This window comes from Erythrolamprus reginae, chromosome 1, assembly GCF_031021105.1.
Source record: "Erythrolamprus reginae isolate rEryReg1 chromosome 1, rEryReg1.hap1, whole genome shotgun sequence".
Lineage (NCBI taxonomy): Eukaryota > Metazoa > Chordata > Lepidosauria > Squamata > Dipsadidae > Erythrolamprus > Erythrolamprus reginae.
In genome coordinates, this window is record NC_091950.1 from 326,323,674 (window position 1) to 326,341,730 (window position 18,057).

General features: G+C 38.4%; 1 protein-coding gene across 1 annotated transcript in view; it reads right to left on the reverse strand.

Annotated features, from left to right (window-relative positions):
* Positions 1–487: 487 nt before the first annotated feature.
* RSPH3 (radial spoke head 3) overlaps positions 488–18,057 on the reverse strand; it is a 44,134-nt gene continuing 26,564 nt past the window's right edge. Inside the window, exon 8 of the mRNA XM_070767278.1 lies at positions 488–641. Coding sequence (XP_070623379.1) covers positions 488–641 — 154 coding nt within the window. The remainder of the gene's footprint in view (positions 642–18,057) is intronic.

Sequence of the window (18,057 nt, forward strand, 5' to 3'; positions counted from 1 at the left end):
AAATTACCATTTCCCATTCCCTTAGCAACCATTTAGATTATTACTCACCATGCCTATTTATTAAAGTTTATTAAAAAAAATGTTTTAATTAAAGACAGACAAAAGTTTGGTGATGACGTAGGACGTCATCGGGTGGGAAAAACCATGGTATAAGGAAAAAAACCGTGAAGTATTTTTTAATTAATATTTTTTAAAAACTGTGGTATAGACTTTTCGTGAAGTTTGAACCCGCAAAAATTGAGGGAACACTGTATACTGAATATAGCCATTTTTGCTGCCCCAAAGCTTCCCCCCCAGCATCCCATTTTTTGCAAAAAATGGGCCCGTCTTTTCAAAGATGGAGGCATTTTTGCCATTCCACCAGCACCCAGGAGCTTCCTGCAGGTTTTCCAAATTCTTTGCCCACCCCATTTTTGCAAAAAAAATAGATGAAAAACACCCAATTTTTTGCAAAAACTGAGCTGTTTTTGCCTTCTAATTACCACATCTAGGATGACTGGAAGACTTCTGGGAGTTGAAGTCCACTAGTCTTAAAGCTGTCAAGTTTGAAGATCCCTGGGTTAAATGTTAAGAGTGCAAGGGTCTTCAAACCTGTGGACTTTAACTCCCATTCCTGAACTAGCATGACTGGAGGAGGAATTCTGGGAGTTAAAAGTCCACAAGGCTTAAAGCTGTCAAGTTTGAAGTTTGTAAAGATGGTTATAAAAAGTATACATGTTTGTAAAACGTATTATGCTATAGTGGTATTTTATTAAATAATATATTACTACACCATTTGGTTTTTTATAAAATAAAAAGGAAATAATAAACAAACAAACAAACAATAAATAAATAAATAATATAATATAATAAAAAGGAAAAAATACCTTTTTCTTGTTTTCCACCTCTAAAATCTAGCTACGTTTTATACTCCAGTACATCTTATACTCTGAAAAATATGGTAGGTTGACTCCCCCTTCTTTGTGGCAACCTCTTATTATGGTGGGAATGGAAAAATGGGAAAAAGGAAGATTGAGAAAAGAATATATTATTTTTCACACTGTACCAGATTTGATAGAAAATGAAAAAAGTGAATTGACAGCTTCCCCATAGCTACAATTACTGGTACTGATGTCACAATACAAACAACATACTTCTTTGGAAAATAAGGTGGATAAAATATCCATATCATTTCATTTTTGAGATTTTGTGTCATCAAACCCAACTATTAACTTAATTAATTCGCTCTAGTTAACCCTTAATAAACTCTAGTGAGGAGGAGGAGGAGACAGAACTACAGAAGAATTAGAAGAAAGGCTGGTTCTCTCACAGCAAATATGAGGCAATGTGATTTTACTGGAATGGAGACCTTTATATTAGAGGGAAACAAAAATAAAACCCTTGCATAACTTGTCTGCTCAAGAAATTCAAATTAAATTTCCAGAACAGATCTAAGGCCCCATGACTCAAAGCCAATGAATGGTTGGAACTTTTAATAATTATTCAATCATTACCTATTTCCTAGAAGTGAGAAGGAAGATAACTTTCCAAGCTATCCCACTTGATTATATGGACTATTTGTTTTAAAAAGAAAGATGTTTGATCTTTGCTGCCAATGCAGCTATGATGGCATATAAGAAATTAAAACGAGAAACTATTTTTAAGTTACAGGGTCTTGTTTGGGGGATTAATCTTGAATACATCTTTAAACACACTTTTTAAATTTTATTTTTATTTTATTTATTTATTTGTCCAATACACAATAAAAATTGACGAGAATAGACATGTAGTAATATATATAAAGAAAATGATAGAAGATATAAAAATAGAGAAGAAGATATATGAAAGGAAGAAAAGATATATGAGATAAAGGAGAAACAATTGGACAGGGGACGAAAGGCACACTGGTGCACTTATGTAGGTCCCTTACTGACCTCTTAGGAACCTGGAGAGGTCAATCATGGATAGTCTAAGAGAAAAATGTTGGTGGTTAGGGGTTGACACTACTGAGTCCGGTAATGAGTTCCACGCTTCGACAACTCGATTGCTAAAGTCATATTTTTTAGTCAAGTTTGGAGCGGTTAATATTAAGTTTGAATCTCTTGCGTGCTCTTGTGTTGTTGCGGTTGAAGCTGAAGTAGTCATTGACAGGCAGGACATTGCAGCATATGATCTTGTGGGCAATACTTGAATCGTGTTTTAGGCGTTGTAGTTCTAAGCTTTCTAGAGCCAGTATTGTTAGTCTATTTTGGTAGGGTATTCTGTTTTGAGTGGAGGAGTGAAGGGCTCTTCTGGTGAAGTATCTTTGGACATTTTCGAGGGTGTTGATGTCCGAGATGCGGTATGGATTCCAGACAGATGAGCTGTATTCAAGGATGGGTCTGGCAAAAGTTTTGTAGGCTCTGGTGAGTAGTGTGAGATTTGGAATTCTATTCAGGGTGAACATAATTTGAAAACTCCCTGATCAAAAAATAATGTGTTTGGCTTTATTACAAGGCTTATTGTATTAAGCACTTGGCATCTTGTAGAAAACGTGCTGTTACAATTTTGTTCATTTCTACAACAGTTGCCCAACTACATACTTGTTTGAGTCTGTACCATGAAAGTAACTCCTACTCGAAACAGTGACACTGCTTGTTGCATCACTGTTACACAACGCCTGCAAGGCTGGCTTCACATCCCTTTTTGGCGAGGCATATCAAGTTCTGATATGTAGAATCCCAATTTGCCTAAAACGAAAACGTACAAGCATCTGCTTGCTTTTTCCTCCCAGGAACTTTTGGGCAAGTTCTTCTCTTACATCCTACATCCTCTCCTGCAGTTGATAAATCCTAATTTGCATGACTGAAGGAGATAATTTAACCCAAGGAGATACAATGGCTCACATGGATCATGTCCCCTTTCCCCCTCCCCTTCCTAACCAACTTGCCAGAGGAAAAAAAAGTTCTTGAAGATGAATGCCTTCAGCCATATTTGGATAATTTTACTTGGCCTCCGGAAGGTATGATCTCTAGTCTAGCAATCTCAGAATCTCTTAGAATAAGAAGCAGGGCAGGTATAGGCACCACATTGTTCTCACTGAAGGGTTGCAGGAACTGGGTATGTCTAGTTTAATGAAAAGAAGGACTGGAGAGACATGACAACGGTGTTCCAATATCTCAAGAGTTGGCACAAAGAAGAGGGAGTGAAGCTATTCTCCAAAAGCACCTGAGGGTAGAACAAGGAGTAATGGGTGGAAACTAATCAAGGAGAGAAGCAACATAGAACTAAGGAGAATATACCTGAGTTAGAACAATTGATCAGTGGATCAGCTTGCCTCCAGAAGTTGTGAAGGTTCCAACACTGGAAGTTTTTAAGAAGATGTCGGATAACACTTAGTCTGAAATAGTGTAGGGTTTCCTGCCTAAGCAGGGGGTTGGACTAGAAGACCTCCAAGGTTCCTTCCAACTCTGCTCTTATTGTTGTTGTTTCTTTACAATAGCAAATCCTTTTTTATATGGATTATTTTGCAGCCCAGATACAGAGCAGGAAAATCAGCTCTCTGGAATCAGCTACCTCCTGAGATTTGCATTGCCCTCACCTTATTGGCCTTCCGGAAAGCTTTAAAAACCTGGCTTTTTCGACAGGCCTGGGGCCATTGACGGGTGAAGGTGGGGGTTACTAGAGAGGTCGGCCCATCAATGTATGGATGGCTGCAATTATTTTAAATTGAAATGATTTTATACTGATCCATGTTTATATTTGTTGTGAGCTGCCCTGAGACCCTAGGGACTTGGGTAACACAGAAATATAATTAAAGTAAATAAATTTAAGTAAGTAAGTAAGTAAGTAAGTAAGTAAGTAAGTAAGTAAGTAAGTAAGTAAATAAATATTATTTATTATACAGAATGACTTAATGAACTCAATCTGTATAGTCTGGAGGACAGAAGGGAAAGGGGGAACATGAAACATTTAAATACGTTAAGGGGTTAAATAAGATTCAGGAGGAAAGTGCTTTTAATAGAAAAGTGAACACAAGAACAAGGGGACACAATCTGAGGTTAGTTGGGGGAAAGATCAGAAGCAACGTGAGAAAATATTATTTTACTGAAATAGTAGTAGATTCTTGGAACAAACTTCCAGCAGACGTGGTTGGTAAATCCACAGTAACTGAATTTAAACATGCCTGGGATAAACATATATCCACCCTAAGATAAAATACAGGAAACAGTATAAGGGCAGGCTAGATGGACCAGGAGGTCTTTTTCTGCCGTCAATCTTCTGTTTCTAAGATTAATAGCCCACTCTTAAGTGGGCTGGACTTCCTTTCCCACCAGGGTTGCCCCATCAGTAAACTTCGTTTAAAGTACCGAAAAGATCACCGAATCTTTCTAATCGACCAAAGCGTGATTAAAGTTCCGTGATTAAAGAAATAAAATAAAACCTCCGATTCAAACTATATTTCAGAAAAGGGAAGTGTGTGTGTGTGGGATGTCTGTCAATTTTGAATCATCCCCTCCGATTTCTTCTACACCGTCACCACTTCCTCGGAAGACGTAAATGACGGAACTCCTAACCCACCACCTGTCCTTTGTCCACGTTGTCGGCGCCGCTTGCTCCAAAAAAAAAAAAAAAAAAAAAAAAAAAAAAAGCCAAGCGTAAAAGGAGGTCAGATTAAGTATCTGTAAATAAAAAGAATTGCAGGCGGAAACTTCCGCCTTTGTAAACTGATCGCCTACCGCTCCTTTTCCCGTCTAGTTTCGTTCTCTCGGGGCGGGGGTGAGCGGAGGGGGGGGGGGAGAGCAGCAGAAAAGAAGGGCGGGCGGTGGAACTTTGCCCTGGGCGCGATTGTTGCTGTCATCAAGATCGGCGACCAATGAAAAGGACAGGTTAAAATAGAGCCGTATAAATAGCTGAGGCGGCCTGGCGAGGAAGGCGATAGGGACCGCGGTGTAAGAAAGGAGCTGGGGTTACCTACCGCACGCACAGATGGGGCGAATTGCTTACAACTCCGGTTGGTGCCTTGATCCGGAACGTTGCCCGAATGCGTCCAGTTATAAAAAAACCCCAAGTGTCTAGAAGTTTGTTTTAACTCTTTAACTCAGGGCTCCCCAAACTTAGCAACCTTAAGACTTGTGGTCTTCAACTCCCAGAATTCTGGGAATTGAAGTCCACAAGTCTTAAAGTTGCCAAGTTTAGTCCACAAGTCAAATCCATAAGTCAAGCTTACCGTCCCTGTCCTACTGTCCTATTGTCCTCTCTCATCGTTACTTTTTACCTATTTTTATACAAGCTATTACCATTTACCATCCATGTTTGACAAATAAAGTCTTAAAGTTGCCAAGTTTGAATAGCTCCTCCGTTATTATTGCAGCCAGATTTGGTGTGGATAAGTACACATTTGTAAAGTTAGTTGGTCAATATTCTCTCTCTCTCTCTCTCTCTCTCTCTCTCTCTCTCTCTCTCTCTCTCTCTCTCTCTCCTCCCTCCCTCCCTCCCTCCCTCCCTCCCTGTCTGTCTGTCTGTCTGTCTGTCTGTCTGTCTGTCTGTCTATCTATCTATCTATCTATCTATCTTTATATGCCACCTACTCCAACAGAACTCAGGGTGGCTTTCCTTCTGTCCAGTTGTGACATTTTTTTTTAAATAAAGTGGCCTTCGTTTAAATATTGGGAATGTTCTCAAATGAATTATTATCCCTGATTGGCAAGTCATTGTGTTTCCCAGCTAGGTTTGTAGGCTGACTTTTTCCTTTCCATCAAAACTGCAACTTGCATTCTCAATTAAGTAGGCATTTTAATGGAAACATTTTTTAAAAAAGTGATCTTTCCCCTTTGCTGCCTTTTTAGAGCTCTGGATAATTTACAACAACTTAAAACCAAGAAAATCACAATCAAACTATAATTAGAAAGAAAAATGGACCACTTTCCTGAATAAAAGGGGGGGGGGGGTAGAATAGAATATAAAATTTTATTGGCCAAGTTGATTGCATACACAAGGAATTTGTCTTGGGTTGTCACACAGTGTAGGAATAGCAGTTGATCTGAAGTTGAATTAGTGATCTGCCTTTGAAAATATTTTTTTTAATGGTAACAAACATGGAATTACTATCTGTAGCAATTTGTGGTGTTTCTTGTTTTGTTGGTCAATGTAAGAAGCATACAAGAAACTGTCAAACATATTATATTGGCTAGGCTAACACAAGACTAGCTATGATTTGTCATTCTGATTGATTTTATGCATTGTGCTGTTAGAATGCGTGAACTAAGATTAAGCCAAATCTAACCTGCAAAAACCCAAGTGACAGCAAAGGATAGGAGATTTTTCTTTCTTTCTGTTGCTATCAAGTGACTGCCTAGATTTTTGCTGCCAGATCTACTAACTCTAGAAAGGCAAATAATATTCCCCTTCCACTTTCCCTTAATGTTGTTCTGGTTAGCATTATAAAAATACATTTTTCATAAATGAATAAGTGGCTCTCTTGTTGTGTTTTGGGTTAGAAACAGATACATATCCCTTCCTTTGTTCTCATAACTTTTTGTGAATTACTGAGAACTATTTCAGGTGTTTTTATGAACAATAAAGACCTGTTTTACAGATTTATCATGATCTTTGCTTTTCATGAAAGAGAAATGGAAAGGTTTAGCAATTTAGTTTAAATGCCTTTTGTATATCTTTGGAATCTGTATATGGAACTACTAAAACTCTCACCATGAGCTTTAACTTCTAGAGTTGTTAACCTGATCCTATGCAGCTTCTGCTCAGGCAATCTCACACTACTCACAAGAGCCTACAAAACTTTTGCCAGACCCATCCTAGACTACTGCTCATCTGTCTGGAACCCATACCACATCTCAGACATCAACACCCTTGAAAATGTCCAAAGATTTTTCACCAGAAGAGCCTTTCACTCCTCCACTCGAAACAGAATATCCTACGAAAATAGACTAACAATTCTGGGCCTAGAAAGCCTAGAACTACGGCGCCTAAAACACGATTTGAGTATTGCCCACAAGATCATATGCTGCAACGTCCCACTGGTCAATGACTACTTCAGCTTCAACCGCAATAACAAAAGAGCACGCAACAGATTCAAACTTAATACAAACCACTCCAAACTTGACTGTAAAAAATATGATTTCAACAATCGAGTTATCGAGGCGTGGAACTCATTACCGGACTCAATTGTGTCAACCTCTAACCCCCAACATTTCTCCCTTAGACTCTCCACGATTGACCTCTCCAGGTTCCTAAGAGACCAGTAAGGGGCGTACATAAGTGCACTGGTGTGCCTTTCATCCCCTGTCCAATTGTGTTTCCTTTCTTTCACCTATCATATATATTCTCTTCCTTTCATATATCCTCTCCTATAAGTTCACTTTTACCCTTATATATATTTCCACATGTCTATTTTTCTTCCTATGTATTTGTGTATTGGACAAATGAATAAATAAATAAAATAAATAAACTGGGTGAAGTAGTGCATCATAGGGCAACAATTTTTGAACCAAGGTGCTCAAAAGGGCTAATTACAGAATGTGTCCAAAATTCGGGACCCATGATTCCCAATGGAATGAACCTTGGGAAGATTGTGACTGCTTCAGCCATGGGATCTTCATTTTCAATGTTACATGACAGTTTCACAGCCACTCCTGCTCCCACTGCTTTTCTTCCCACCCTTGGTCATTCAATTTCTCTGTTTATTGAGGAAATATCTCTGAAATGTTGACCGAACCAGTTTTCTAGTTATTTATACATTGTGTGCAGATCTTCAAAGGGGCACTTGGCTTTGCTGAAGTTTGGTTCAAAGTGTTCTTTCAAAGTAAGGCAATACCCTGCTTATCTGCTAAAAGGCAGAACAGATATGTACTGCTTTGCTCAGTGGCTGTGATGTGTGAAGAACATCATCAGCATCGCCTCAGCACTTCTTAGCACACTGAGACAGAGCGTAAAGCAATCTTCATGCTTCTTAAATTTGATATGGCTGACATCTATTCTTGCCTTCTAGCAGTTGGCTGGAAGGATTGTGTATATCAGTGATGGCGAATCTTTTTCCTTCCGGTGTTGAAAGCGCATGTGCATACACTATCACAGCGTTTCCCAACCTTGGCAACTTGAGGAGATCTGGACTTCAATTCCCAGAGTTCCCCAGCCAGTATTTGCTGGCTGGGGAATTCTGGGAGTTGAAGTCCAGATCTCTTCAAGTTGCCAAGGTTGGGAAACACTGCACTATTGCACCTGTGTGACTGCCCACACCCATAATTCAATGCCTGGGGAGGGTGAAAATTGCCTCCCCTGCCTCCCTGGAGGCCAGAAACAAGTGCACTAGAGTGCCTTCCGTCCCCTGTCCTATTTCTCTCCTATATCTCCTATACCAGTGATTTTCAACCTTTTTTGAGCCGCGGCACATTTTTTACATTTACGAAACCCTGGGGCACATTGAGCGGGGGGAGGGTTTTTTAAAAAAAGTTTGTACAAAAAAATTCTCTCTCTCTTCCTCCCCTTCGCTCTATTTCTTTCTCCCTTCTTTCTCTCCTGTCCTTCCTCTTTCTTTCTCTCTCTCTCCATCCCTCTTTCTTTCTCTTCCTTCCTCTCTTTTTTGCTCTCTTTCTCTCTCCCTCCCTCTATGTCTCTCTCTCTCCTTCCTTCCCTCCCTCTCTTTCTCTCTCTCTTTCTTTCTCTTGTTCTCTTTCTCACTCTCTTGCTTTCTTTCCCTCTTGTTCTCTTTCTCTCTCTCTTGCTTTCTTTCTCTCTTGTTCTCTTTCTCTTTTTCTTTCTTTCTCTCTCTTGCTTTCTCTCTTGTTCTCTTTCTCTCTCTCTTGCTTTCTTTCTCTCTTGTTCTCTTTCTCTCTCTCTCGCTCTTTCTCTCTCTTGCTTTCTTTCTCTCTTGTTCTCTTTCTCTCTCCCTTGCTTTCTTTCTCTCTTTCTTTCTCTCTCTTTTGTTTTCTTTATCTCTGAGCTTCGCGGCACACCTGACCATGTCTTGCGGCACACTAGTGTGCCACGGCACACTGGTTGAAAAACACTGTCCTATACCTTTCTTCTATTCCTATATCTCTTCTTCTATTCTTTCATTGATATTTTTTATTCCTATATCTTCTATTCTTTCTTAGATATATTTTACTATGAGTATATCCTCTATAACCTTCATTATGTATTTTACTATGTGTATACCCACTAAAACCTTCATTGTGTATTGGACAAAATCAATCAATCAATTTTCCAACTTCTGGTGGGCCCAGTAGGCTCATTTTTCACCCTTCCCAGGCTCCAGAGGCTTCCCTGCAGCCTGGGGAGGGCAAGAATACTTTCCCCCATCCCCTCAGAGGCCCTCCCGAAGCTGAAAATGCCCTCCCAGAGCCTCCGTGCAAGCCGAAAATCAACTGGCTGGCACACACATGCACGTTGGAGCTAAGCTAGGGCAACGGCTTGTGTGCCAGCAGATATGGCTCCGTGTGCCACCTATGGCACCCACTGGAATTATTTTTTCGTAAGTCTTAGTGATATGATTTGACAAGATCCAGGCATTTTATCACGCATGACAATGCAGGGAGATGGCTGTTTGCAGACCAAAAGAAGGTTATCCTTTAAATAATTATAAAATCCTTCGCAGATTTTAACTTGCACATGAATCAGACAACCACAAATATAAAATTGTCCTATGCAACTGCCACTTCTGATGAGTTTAAATAAATACTTCTATTACCTCTATTATGTAAGTTATATTTTCACAGGGATGCACTGTTCTCATGGCATGAGAAACACACCCTTTGTATGCAGCATTTTTTCCTTGCTTGAAATGTTTGTTCTGCCTGGAAGATTAATGTTGTGATTTTCTCAGTGTTCAGGTTATTCACCCAGAGGTTAACCCTTTACTGTGGCTGCTAGAAGATGGAAAGCAACTAAAAACATTATCAACACCAGTCCTCTTTTGATTTGGGAATTAAATACAGGCAAAGAAAAACTTGGATCAAAATACTGCAATGATATTGGAGGAATTCAGTCCCAGCAAAAACAAAGAAGGCAAAAAATAAATAACTACAACCATGCTTTCTCTTAAGGGTGTCCCCTTGACAATTCTTCCTTTTTTCTCAATACTATTTGCCTGATTAGGGAATATTATATGTAGGGAGGGTAAAGAAATTAAATATATAAATAAGCAGGGAAATGGCAATCTCTTCTAAAAGTCTCTATATTCCATCTCTCCCCACACCTAGTGGTGGGCTACGAGCCGGAACGCTATATTGTGCTCACCGCCATGGCTCGTAAGTTCTTGCAGGACCAGCACAATTTTACTGCTGCACCTGTGGAGGTAGCAAAATTGCACACAGAGCCGCAGGTAAAACCTCGCCGAAACACGAGCACAATTTTGCTATCTCCACAGGTGCAGCAGCAAAATCGCGCTGGTCCCGCAAGAACTTACGAGCCGCGGCAGTGAACGCAATTTAGCATTCCGGCTCATAGCCCATCACTGCCCACATCTCGGTATTGGACATAATCATCCAGAAATGATGGCTTGACTTCTGAATGATGGATACCTTATCATAGTGATGGCGAGCCTTTTTTCCCTTGGGTGCTGAAGGTGCGTTATTGCACTTGTCTGCATTTCCACACCCATAATTCAATGCTCCTACATCCCAAGCTTGCATGCTAAACCCTCACCACCACTGCCCTGCCCATGCAGAACGTAACCTTCTCCTGTTTTTCATCCTCCTGAGGCACTGCCCTGCCCCCCTAGAGGCCAAAATCCTCCTCCCAGAGCTTCAGCACAACCCAAAAATCAGCTGGAGCTGAACTAGGGCAACAGCTTGTGTGCCGGCAGATATGACTCTGTGTGCCACCTGTGGCACATGTGCCATAGGTTCACCATCACACCCTTATCAGATTCACCAGGTAGTTATCAAAATTAGTGTCTTCCTTAAAGTGGTATATCTATGTGCAACATCTTTTAAAACAAGATGTATCTGGCACATTCATTCTAAAAGTGTAATGGATGATGGAATACTAAGTACAGTACTTTAATTGTTTAGATTATTATATTTTTCCAGCTTAGTATCTTGTGATTTTGGACTGGAACAGTCCAAAGCGGACAGTTATAGTGTAGATGTTTGGGGTTTTTTTACACCACTGATAATGCTTTTGGAACTGTTTTTTTGGTACTGCTTCTGTTACTCCAATGCTTTAACTAGAATATAGATGTACCGGTATATTTAAAAGCATTTTAAACAATGATTTCTGCGGATTTACAGGTTAGTGACCTCTTGTGGAGTAAAAATACAAGAAAGAAAAATAAGTCAGACCTGTTTGCACGCAAAAAGGATTACTTTATATTGTGCTTCTTTTAGCAACACCGCATTCCATGTGAATGAACTATTAACAATGCTCTAAGACAGGGGTGTCAAACTTGTGGCCCACAGGTCCCATGCGTCATGTACTGCCCAGTTCAGTGAAGGGGAAAAAAGTCCTGATATATCATGTGACACCGCCATGACGATGCGAGTTTGACAACCCTGCTCTAAGACCATTCAAATGTAATACAGGCAGTCCTTGACTTATAACAGTTCATTTTGTGACTGTTCAAAGTTACAATGGCACTGAAAAAAGTGACTTATGACCATTTTTCTTTTTGAAAAAATAATCTTTATTAAATATATACATTAAAATGCTTCATCTTTACAACGTTGCAGTATCCCCATGGTCACGTGATCAAAATTGAGACACTTGGAAACTGACTCATATTAATGGTGGTTATGGCATCTTGGGATCAAGCTTGTGTGTGTGTCTGTTAGTATATGGGTTTTTTAAAATCTTTAAATATTTTAATTAATTGGATTATTTATGATTTGTTGCACTTGTTGTGAGCCGCCCCGAGTCTTCGGAGAGGGGCGGCATACAAATCCAAATAATAAATAAATAAATAAATAAATAAATAAAAGTGATCCCCTTTTGCGACCTTCTGATAAGCAAAGTCAATGGGGAAGCCAGATTCACTTAACAGCCGTGTTACTAACTTAGTGACTCCAATGATTCACTTAACAACTGTGGCAAGAAAGGCTGTAAAATGGGGCAAAACTCACTTAACAAATGTCTCATTTAACAACAGAAATTTTGGGCTCAATTGTAGTTATAACTCAAGGACTACCTATACTCCTTTTTTAAAAGATTGGATGTTCACTTTTCAGCGGATCCTAAAACATGCACCATTTGAAACCAGATTGAGAACCTGTCATGAGAAGTTTTATTATTAAATGAAATTTACATCATACAAACGTCATATATTTGTTTTTATTGAGGTAATCTGAAAAGTACAGATATGATTAGAAACTTAATAAGATTTATAAATACAGAAGCAGCAGAAATGTTCCAGTATCAAAAACATGACCTTGTGGGAATCAAGAGTAGAACATACTTTTTAAAACCGGTCAAACATCCATCTTTGTTTTTTATTTTTCATGATCTTAACATTATATCAAAAAAGATAAGCCAAGGGGCATTTTCTGATATCAAAAAGGAGCTATGGATACTTATAACATGCATCTTTTCTTGGTGTTCTATGTGTAGCAAATGAAATGCTGTATACTATTATATAATTGAACTTAGTGTATGTACTAGTTGCAAGGAAATTTATTTGTCCTGAAACTCTTCCATCAAATATTTCTTTTAATCAGTTTCATTCTAGCTGGTGCCAAACAGAGCTAATTTATTTAGTCTTAAGTATTTTTGTCATGTCTATATGCTTTAATTCCCATATTTATGAAAGAGCCCACATTTCTCATTTACCATGTTTGTTATAACTTTCACACAATTGGATAAGTGACCTTGAAAGGCTAATAGGAAGTCAGCAGAATAATCTCTCTAAATCTTGTTTTTTTCCTTCTAATTGACGTTCTGAAAAACAAAACAGCAAACACAGAACCATTGTTGTACTTTCTGTAAATATTGCTGTGCATGCAGTCCACAATTGAACAGAAAATAATACAAAAATAGGGATGTGAAAATAGTTTATTCTACGATAGATGCATTTGCCATATAGCTACAAGCATGTTGTAGATGGCTATCAGTCCATTAGAAAGAAAGATAGCAGTTTTCAGGGTAACATTTAATTGCAATTTAGTTTCATTATAGGATAAAGGCTATATCATCTAGTAAATATTTTTTTCCAGTATACTTGTTATAAAATGTTAATCTCTTCCATTAAAAATGGCTTAAATAAAATAAATTAGCATATGATTATTTAAATTAGTAACAGATAAAATAGCATACTATAAAAGATTAGTATAGACTTGGTGGAAAACACGAGACTTAACCAATTAAGGTAATTTAAATCATTTTGATTTTTAATGGATATAATTTAATATGACTAAACCCAAACTTCCTCCATATATTAGAAAATACATTTTTACAGGAATAGTATACTGTATTCCTATATGTCTCTCTCAATTACAAAAGATTATTACAGAAATAAAGTCAAAATAATAACTACAATGACAAAAATTTAAAACAAAATACCCAGTTAGAAAACACTTGAAAAATAGCATTCAAATTTAATGCTTGCCAAAATAACAGCTTTCTTCACAAGTATTCAGTAGATTCTCCCAAATGATTATATAAAATCTTCTTAGAATCTGTGGAGACATAAAACAAACAAAAATGTTTTAACATTGGATATTATCTATTTCACTTAAGAGCCTGTAAACAAAGTATACTATTTGGATTACTTACAATCCAAATAAGTATTCTATGGTTTTAATAACTGTTTAAGAAGTTCATTATTTAGTTGTTTATAATGTCTGAATTTATATGTTGGATAATAAATTATTAGTAGAAACTTAATTGTGCTCCATATATATCTCACAATCCAGCCAAAAGCTGCCAAGATTTTGAAGCTTAACTGAGTTCTGCGAGAAAAAGTTAAACTAGTGCTAAATTCTCCGTTGAATGTTGTCTTATAAATTTCTTAACTTTGGCTGGAAAGTCCTCATAGTGTATATACATTGTTTTTACAGAACTATATACTGGGTAAACATCCCAAACTATTTTACAGGGACTATTATAGGTATAATAGTTAAGTAGACTGATGGCTAAGAGTTCAAAATGAAGGTTTTTACTTTCTTAAGATGGCCGATAATGATGGTTAGATGGACTACTAATAACTGAGAAACAATTTTGTGATTGGAAAGATAAAACAAACCTGTAATATCCTATTTGGCAAATGGACACCCACATAAATGAGCTTAAAATACATATATAAATAGCAATATTGCAGTCTGATGGATTTCTGTTCATTTGTTCAGACTGTTCCATTCAGTGGCTTCTGTGCACTGTTAATTTTCTGCCCATTAGCTTAGTCAATCACTGCTGAGTTGTTTACTTTCCTTCCTCTTAAATGTTTCTTTTAATACTCCTGCAAGGGCTGAATGAAATTTTTTCCCTTGCTGTTCTCTCATTTGGATGGGTGGTTCTGATTTGACTATACAAGCTAGTTTGTCCTCAGCCTTCATCCTAAGGTAGAGGAAAAAGCTTCCCATTTAGACAAGAAGGGTGGGTCCGCAGAGTCAGCAAAAACTAAAATTTGAAGTCTGAAATGGAAAGAATGTGTAGAGGTTCTGGCTATATTTAGTTGCAAGAGGCTGGTGGTATCCAGCTTTCTAGCAGAGAAGAAGCTGTAAAAGTTTCTTTTCAGGATTTCAAAGGCAGGAGATCTGTTTGCTCCCAACATACTCATCCTACATATTTGTAAATAAAACAAATATTACAAGCCTTGCATCTCTTTCTGAGTGAAAGCCCAGCTGGTGGAATTCCTGCATCATGTTAAACAGTGGTTTGTTTAAATATGGCTTTTATATAGTATGCTAGTATAACACTGGTAATATAGAAGAAGCCTCCACCTGGAAACCCAATGTACATAGAAACAGTAAACACTCAGATAGGATACATATAACAAATATGTATAATAATTAATCTTTTTAATAATTCACTTTCAGACTTTGGTTTATAACTTTCATTAACAGTTAGCAAACTGCTCAGAGATTAGCCTGATCGTAAGTAGTTAACAATTAAACTAATTTCTTGCAGTGGAATGCAGCCACGTTCTTTCAAGTAGCTATGTTCTTCTTGAAGTGCTGGCCTGCTAACAGGAATATCCTCAAAGCCTAGGCATTAGAGCAGCGACCTCGGACCTTTTGGGCACCAGGAATTGATTCTGTAGAGAGAAGTTTTTCCATGGACCAGAGGGGGACATGGTTTTGCATACTGTCTGCATAGAAACAGCATTTTTTCTTGTTTGTGCAGCCCAGTTTCTGATATGCTGTGGCCAGTGATGGGCTACTGCCCCTCGAGGGGAATGCGGTAGGGTACTTAATAGTTTTTTAAAAAAATTCTCCTTCCTTCTCTAGTACTAGTACCTAGGTACCTACTAGGTACTAGTCTCTAGTACCTACTACCTAATACCTAAGTATGATCCTTAATTACTTTTAAAAGAGGAAATAATTAAATAGTATGCGTTTACCCATAAATGCTTTAATCATTATCCAGAACTGAACTTTTATAACAATTAAATAAAATTGAACTACTTGCCTAATCTGTTATCATACTGAGCTTTGTGGGTTCAGTACAAAACGTAAAAATGTTACTGTGCTCCTCAACAAATAATGCGGTCTATCATTTGTCCTTCTTGTGGCTATTCAAATAATGTGACTTAATCAACTGAAAAAGAGTCCAAGCACCTACTTGAAAACTTACCTTGGTCGGTAAGCCACTCCCCCCAGTCACATGATCTTTAAGCCACTTCCTGGTCACATGATTGTCAAGCCACTCCTGCCTGGTCACATGACCATTAAGCCACATCCACAAAATAAACCATGCCCACAGTGCAGCAGTAAAAAATTTGGCAGCCCATCATTGGCTGCGGCCCAGTGTTGATCCATCCACCAGGGGTTTGGGACCCTTGTATTAAAGAGAAGGCGAGTTGTACTAAGCAGTTAGTACAATTAGGCTAGAGTGTTCACGAAAACTCCTAACTGGCACAAGTTAAGGCTCCTTACATGGTTAGACATGGCTCTAACAACTCTTGCACAGATATATTTAATAATAATTAATTAATAACAATTTATTAGATTTGTATGCCGCCCCTCTCCGCAGACTCGGGGCGGCTCACAACAATAATAAAACAATGTACAATGTGACAAATCTAATGTTTAAAAGAAAACACATTAAAAACCCAACACTTAAAAACCATGCAACACAAGCATGCCATACATAAAACTATATAACTATATATTTAAGGATCAGAAGGAGATGCAAGGTGTTTTCCACATTGCTTTGTTTTTAGTTTTAAAAAGTACTGGATATCCTAATGAAGTGGTTCTCAACCTATGGTCTGTGGTCCCCTAGGGGGCCATGATGTCATCACAGGGATCCACAAAGGCTTGAAGAAACATGATTTAAATCTTGAGTGAAGTCTTGGTGGTCTGCGGCAGAGATGGGGTTCAGCAGGTTCTGACCAGTTCTGGAGAACTGGTAGTGGAAATTTTGAGTAGTCCAGAGAACCGGTAAATACCACCTCTGACTGGCACTGCCTCCATCTACTCTCTCTCCCCTGAGTCTCAGCTGATCAGGAGGAAATGGAGATTTTGCAGTATCTTTCTCCTGCCACACCCACCAAGCTACACTATACCCAGCAAGCCATGCCTACAGAAATGGTAGTAATTTTTTAAAAAAACTCATCACTGGTCTGTGGCTATGGTTTGTGGACACAAAAGTTATCTAAAGGGGGTCCATGGTGAAGAAAAAATTAAGAACCACTGCATGTAATGTGACAGAGTGTACACACCTATTAATACACACTATTCCCCTGTGCCTTCATTCAGTTTAATCATATTTCATTGGCTGTGCAACAAAGGATGGCGTTCACATAAAACTACAGTTTTCTTAATTAGGATTATTTGAATAAACGCAACTGACTGGGTTTTCATTTTGGCTGGCTTCACATATTAATGAAATATGTGACTCCAGTCTATGCATGAATGAGGTGGTGAACAGGTGTCAAACTTGTAGTGTCATGTTTCTGTCATATATGGCATTTTGCAACCTTTTTCACATCCATGGAGCTGGGGTGGCCTGTGCATAACACATCTGGCCCCTGGGCTGTCAGTTTGGTACCCTTGGGCTAGTGGACCAAGGTCCAACAGTACCTTGTACAGTATGGAAGAAATGTAAATTTTGTAGGTGAGGGAGGGAAAAAAAAGTCTTGATATGATTTAGAGATGCATTGCTGACTAATTATTGCCTCATCAGCCAATTGTGGGAAATTGTGACTTAATGTATGTTAAGCAAGAATTTTATGAAGGAAACTTGGGCGGGGCAGTGGGGAGAATGAAAGTCTGATTTGACTTCTTTTGGAAAGGTTCAGACAACATACGACTAAAATGTAGTTGGCTAATGTATGGTATAGTAGTGCATTGCATAAACTTGTTTAATACCCCATGGATAATTTAACCATGGATAAGCTTCATTTTTCCATCACACTCAGTTCTATCTGTATTCAGTTTGCCAGATGTGTCATGCGCAGGCTGTTATGTCTGACTGAGAGAAAGTAAGGAAGTCGCTGATTGGCTCAGACCCGACTAGCCTGAAATGCTGCCAAAACAAAATGGCTGTCTAAAGTGTTGCACTGATTTTACACAGGCCATGCCCACCCCAGCTCTGCGAAGGGAAAATAAGTTTCCGAAACGTCACGTAATGGCAACAGGATGCTGCGAGTTTGACGCACCTATTCTAGGTGTTTAGGTGAATTCTCATGTTTTCTTCTCAAGAACTTGAAAATGAATTTATTAAAGGCTACACTTAAGAGGTTCATGTATCTGTATGCAGTTCAGCATTAAGCTATTATTGCTACATGACACGTAGAGCTATAGCTGTTACTTATACAGTAGTCCCTCACCTATCGCTGGTGTTACGTTCCAGACCTGGCCGCGATAGGTGAAATCAGCGATGGGGAATTTATCGACTGATAGTACTTATTTAAGTATTTATATTGTAATTGTTTGGTAAGTTTTCATTGTTTTAAGTATTTATAAACCCTTCCCACACAGTATTTAT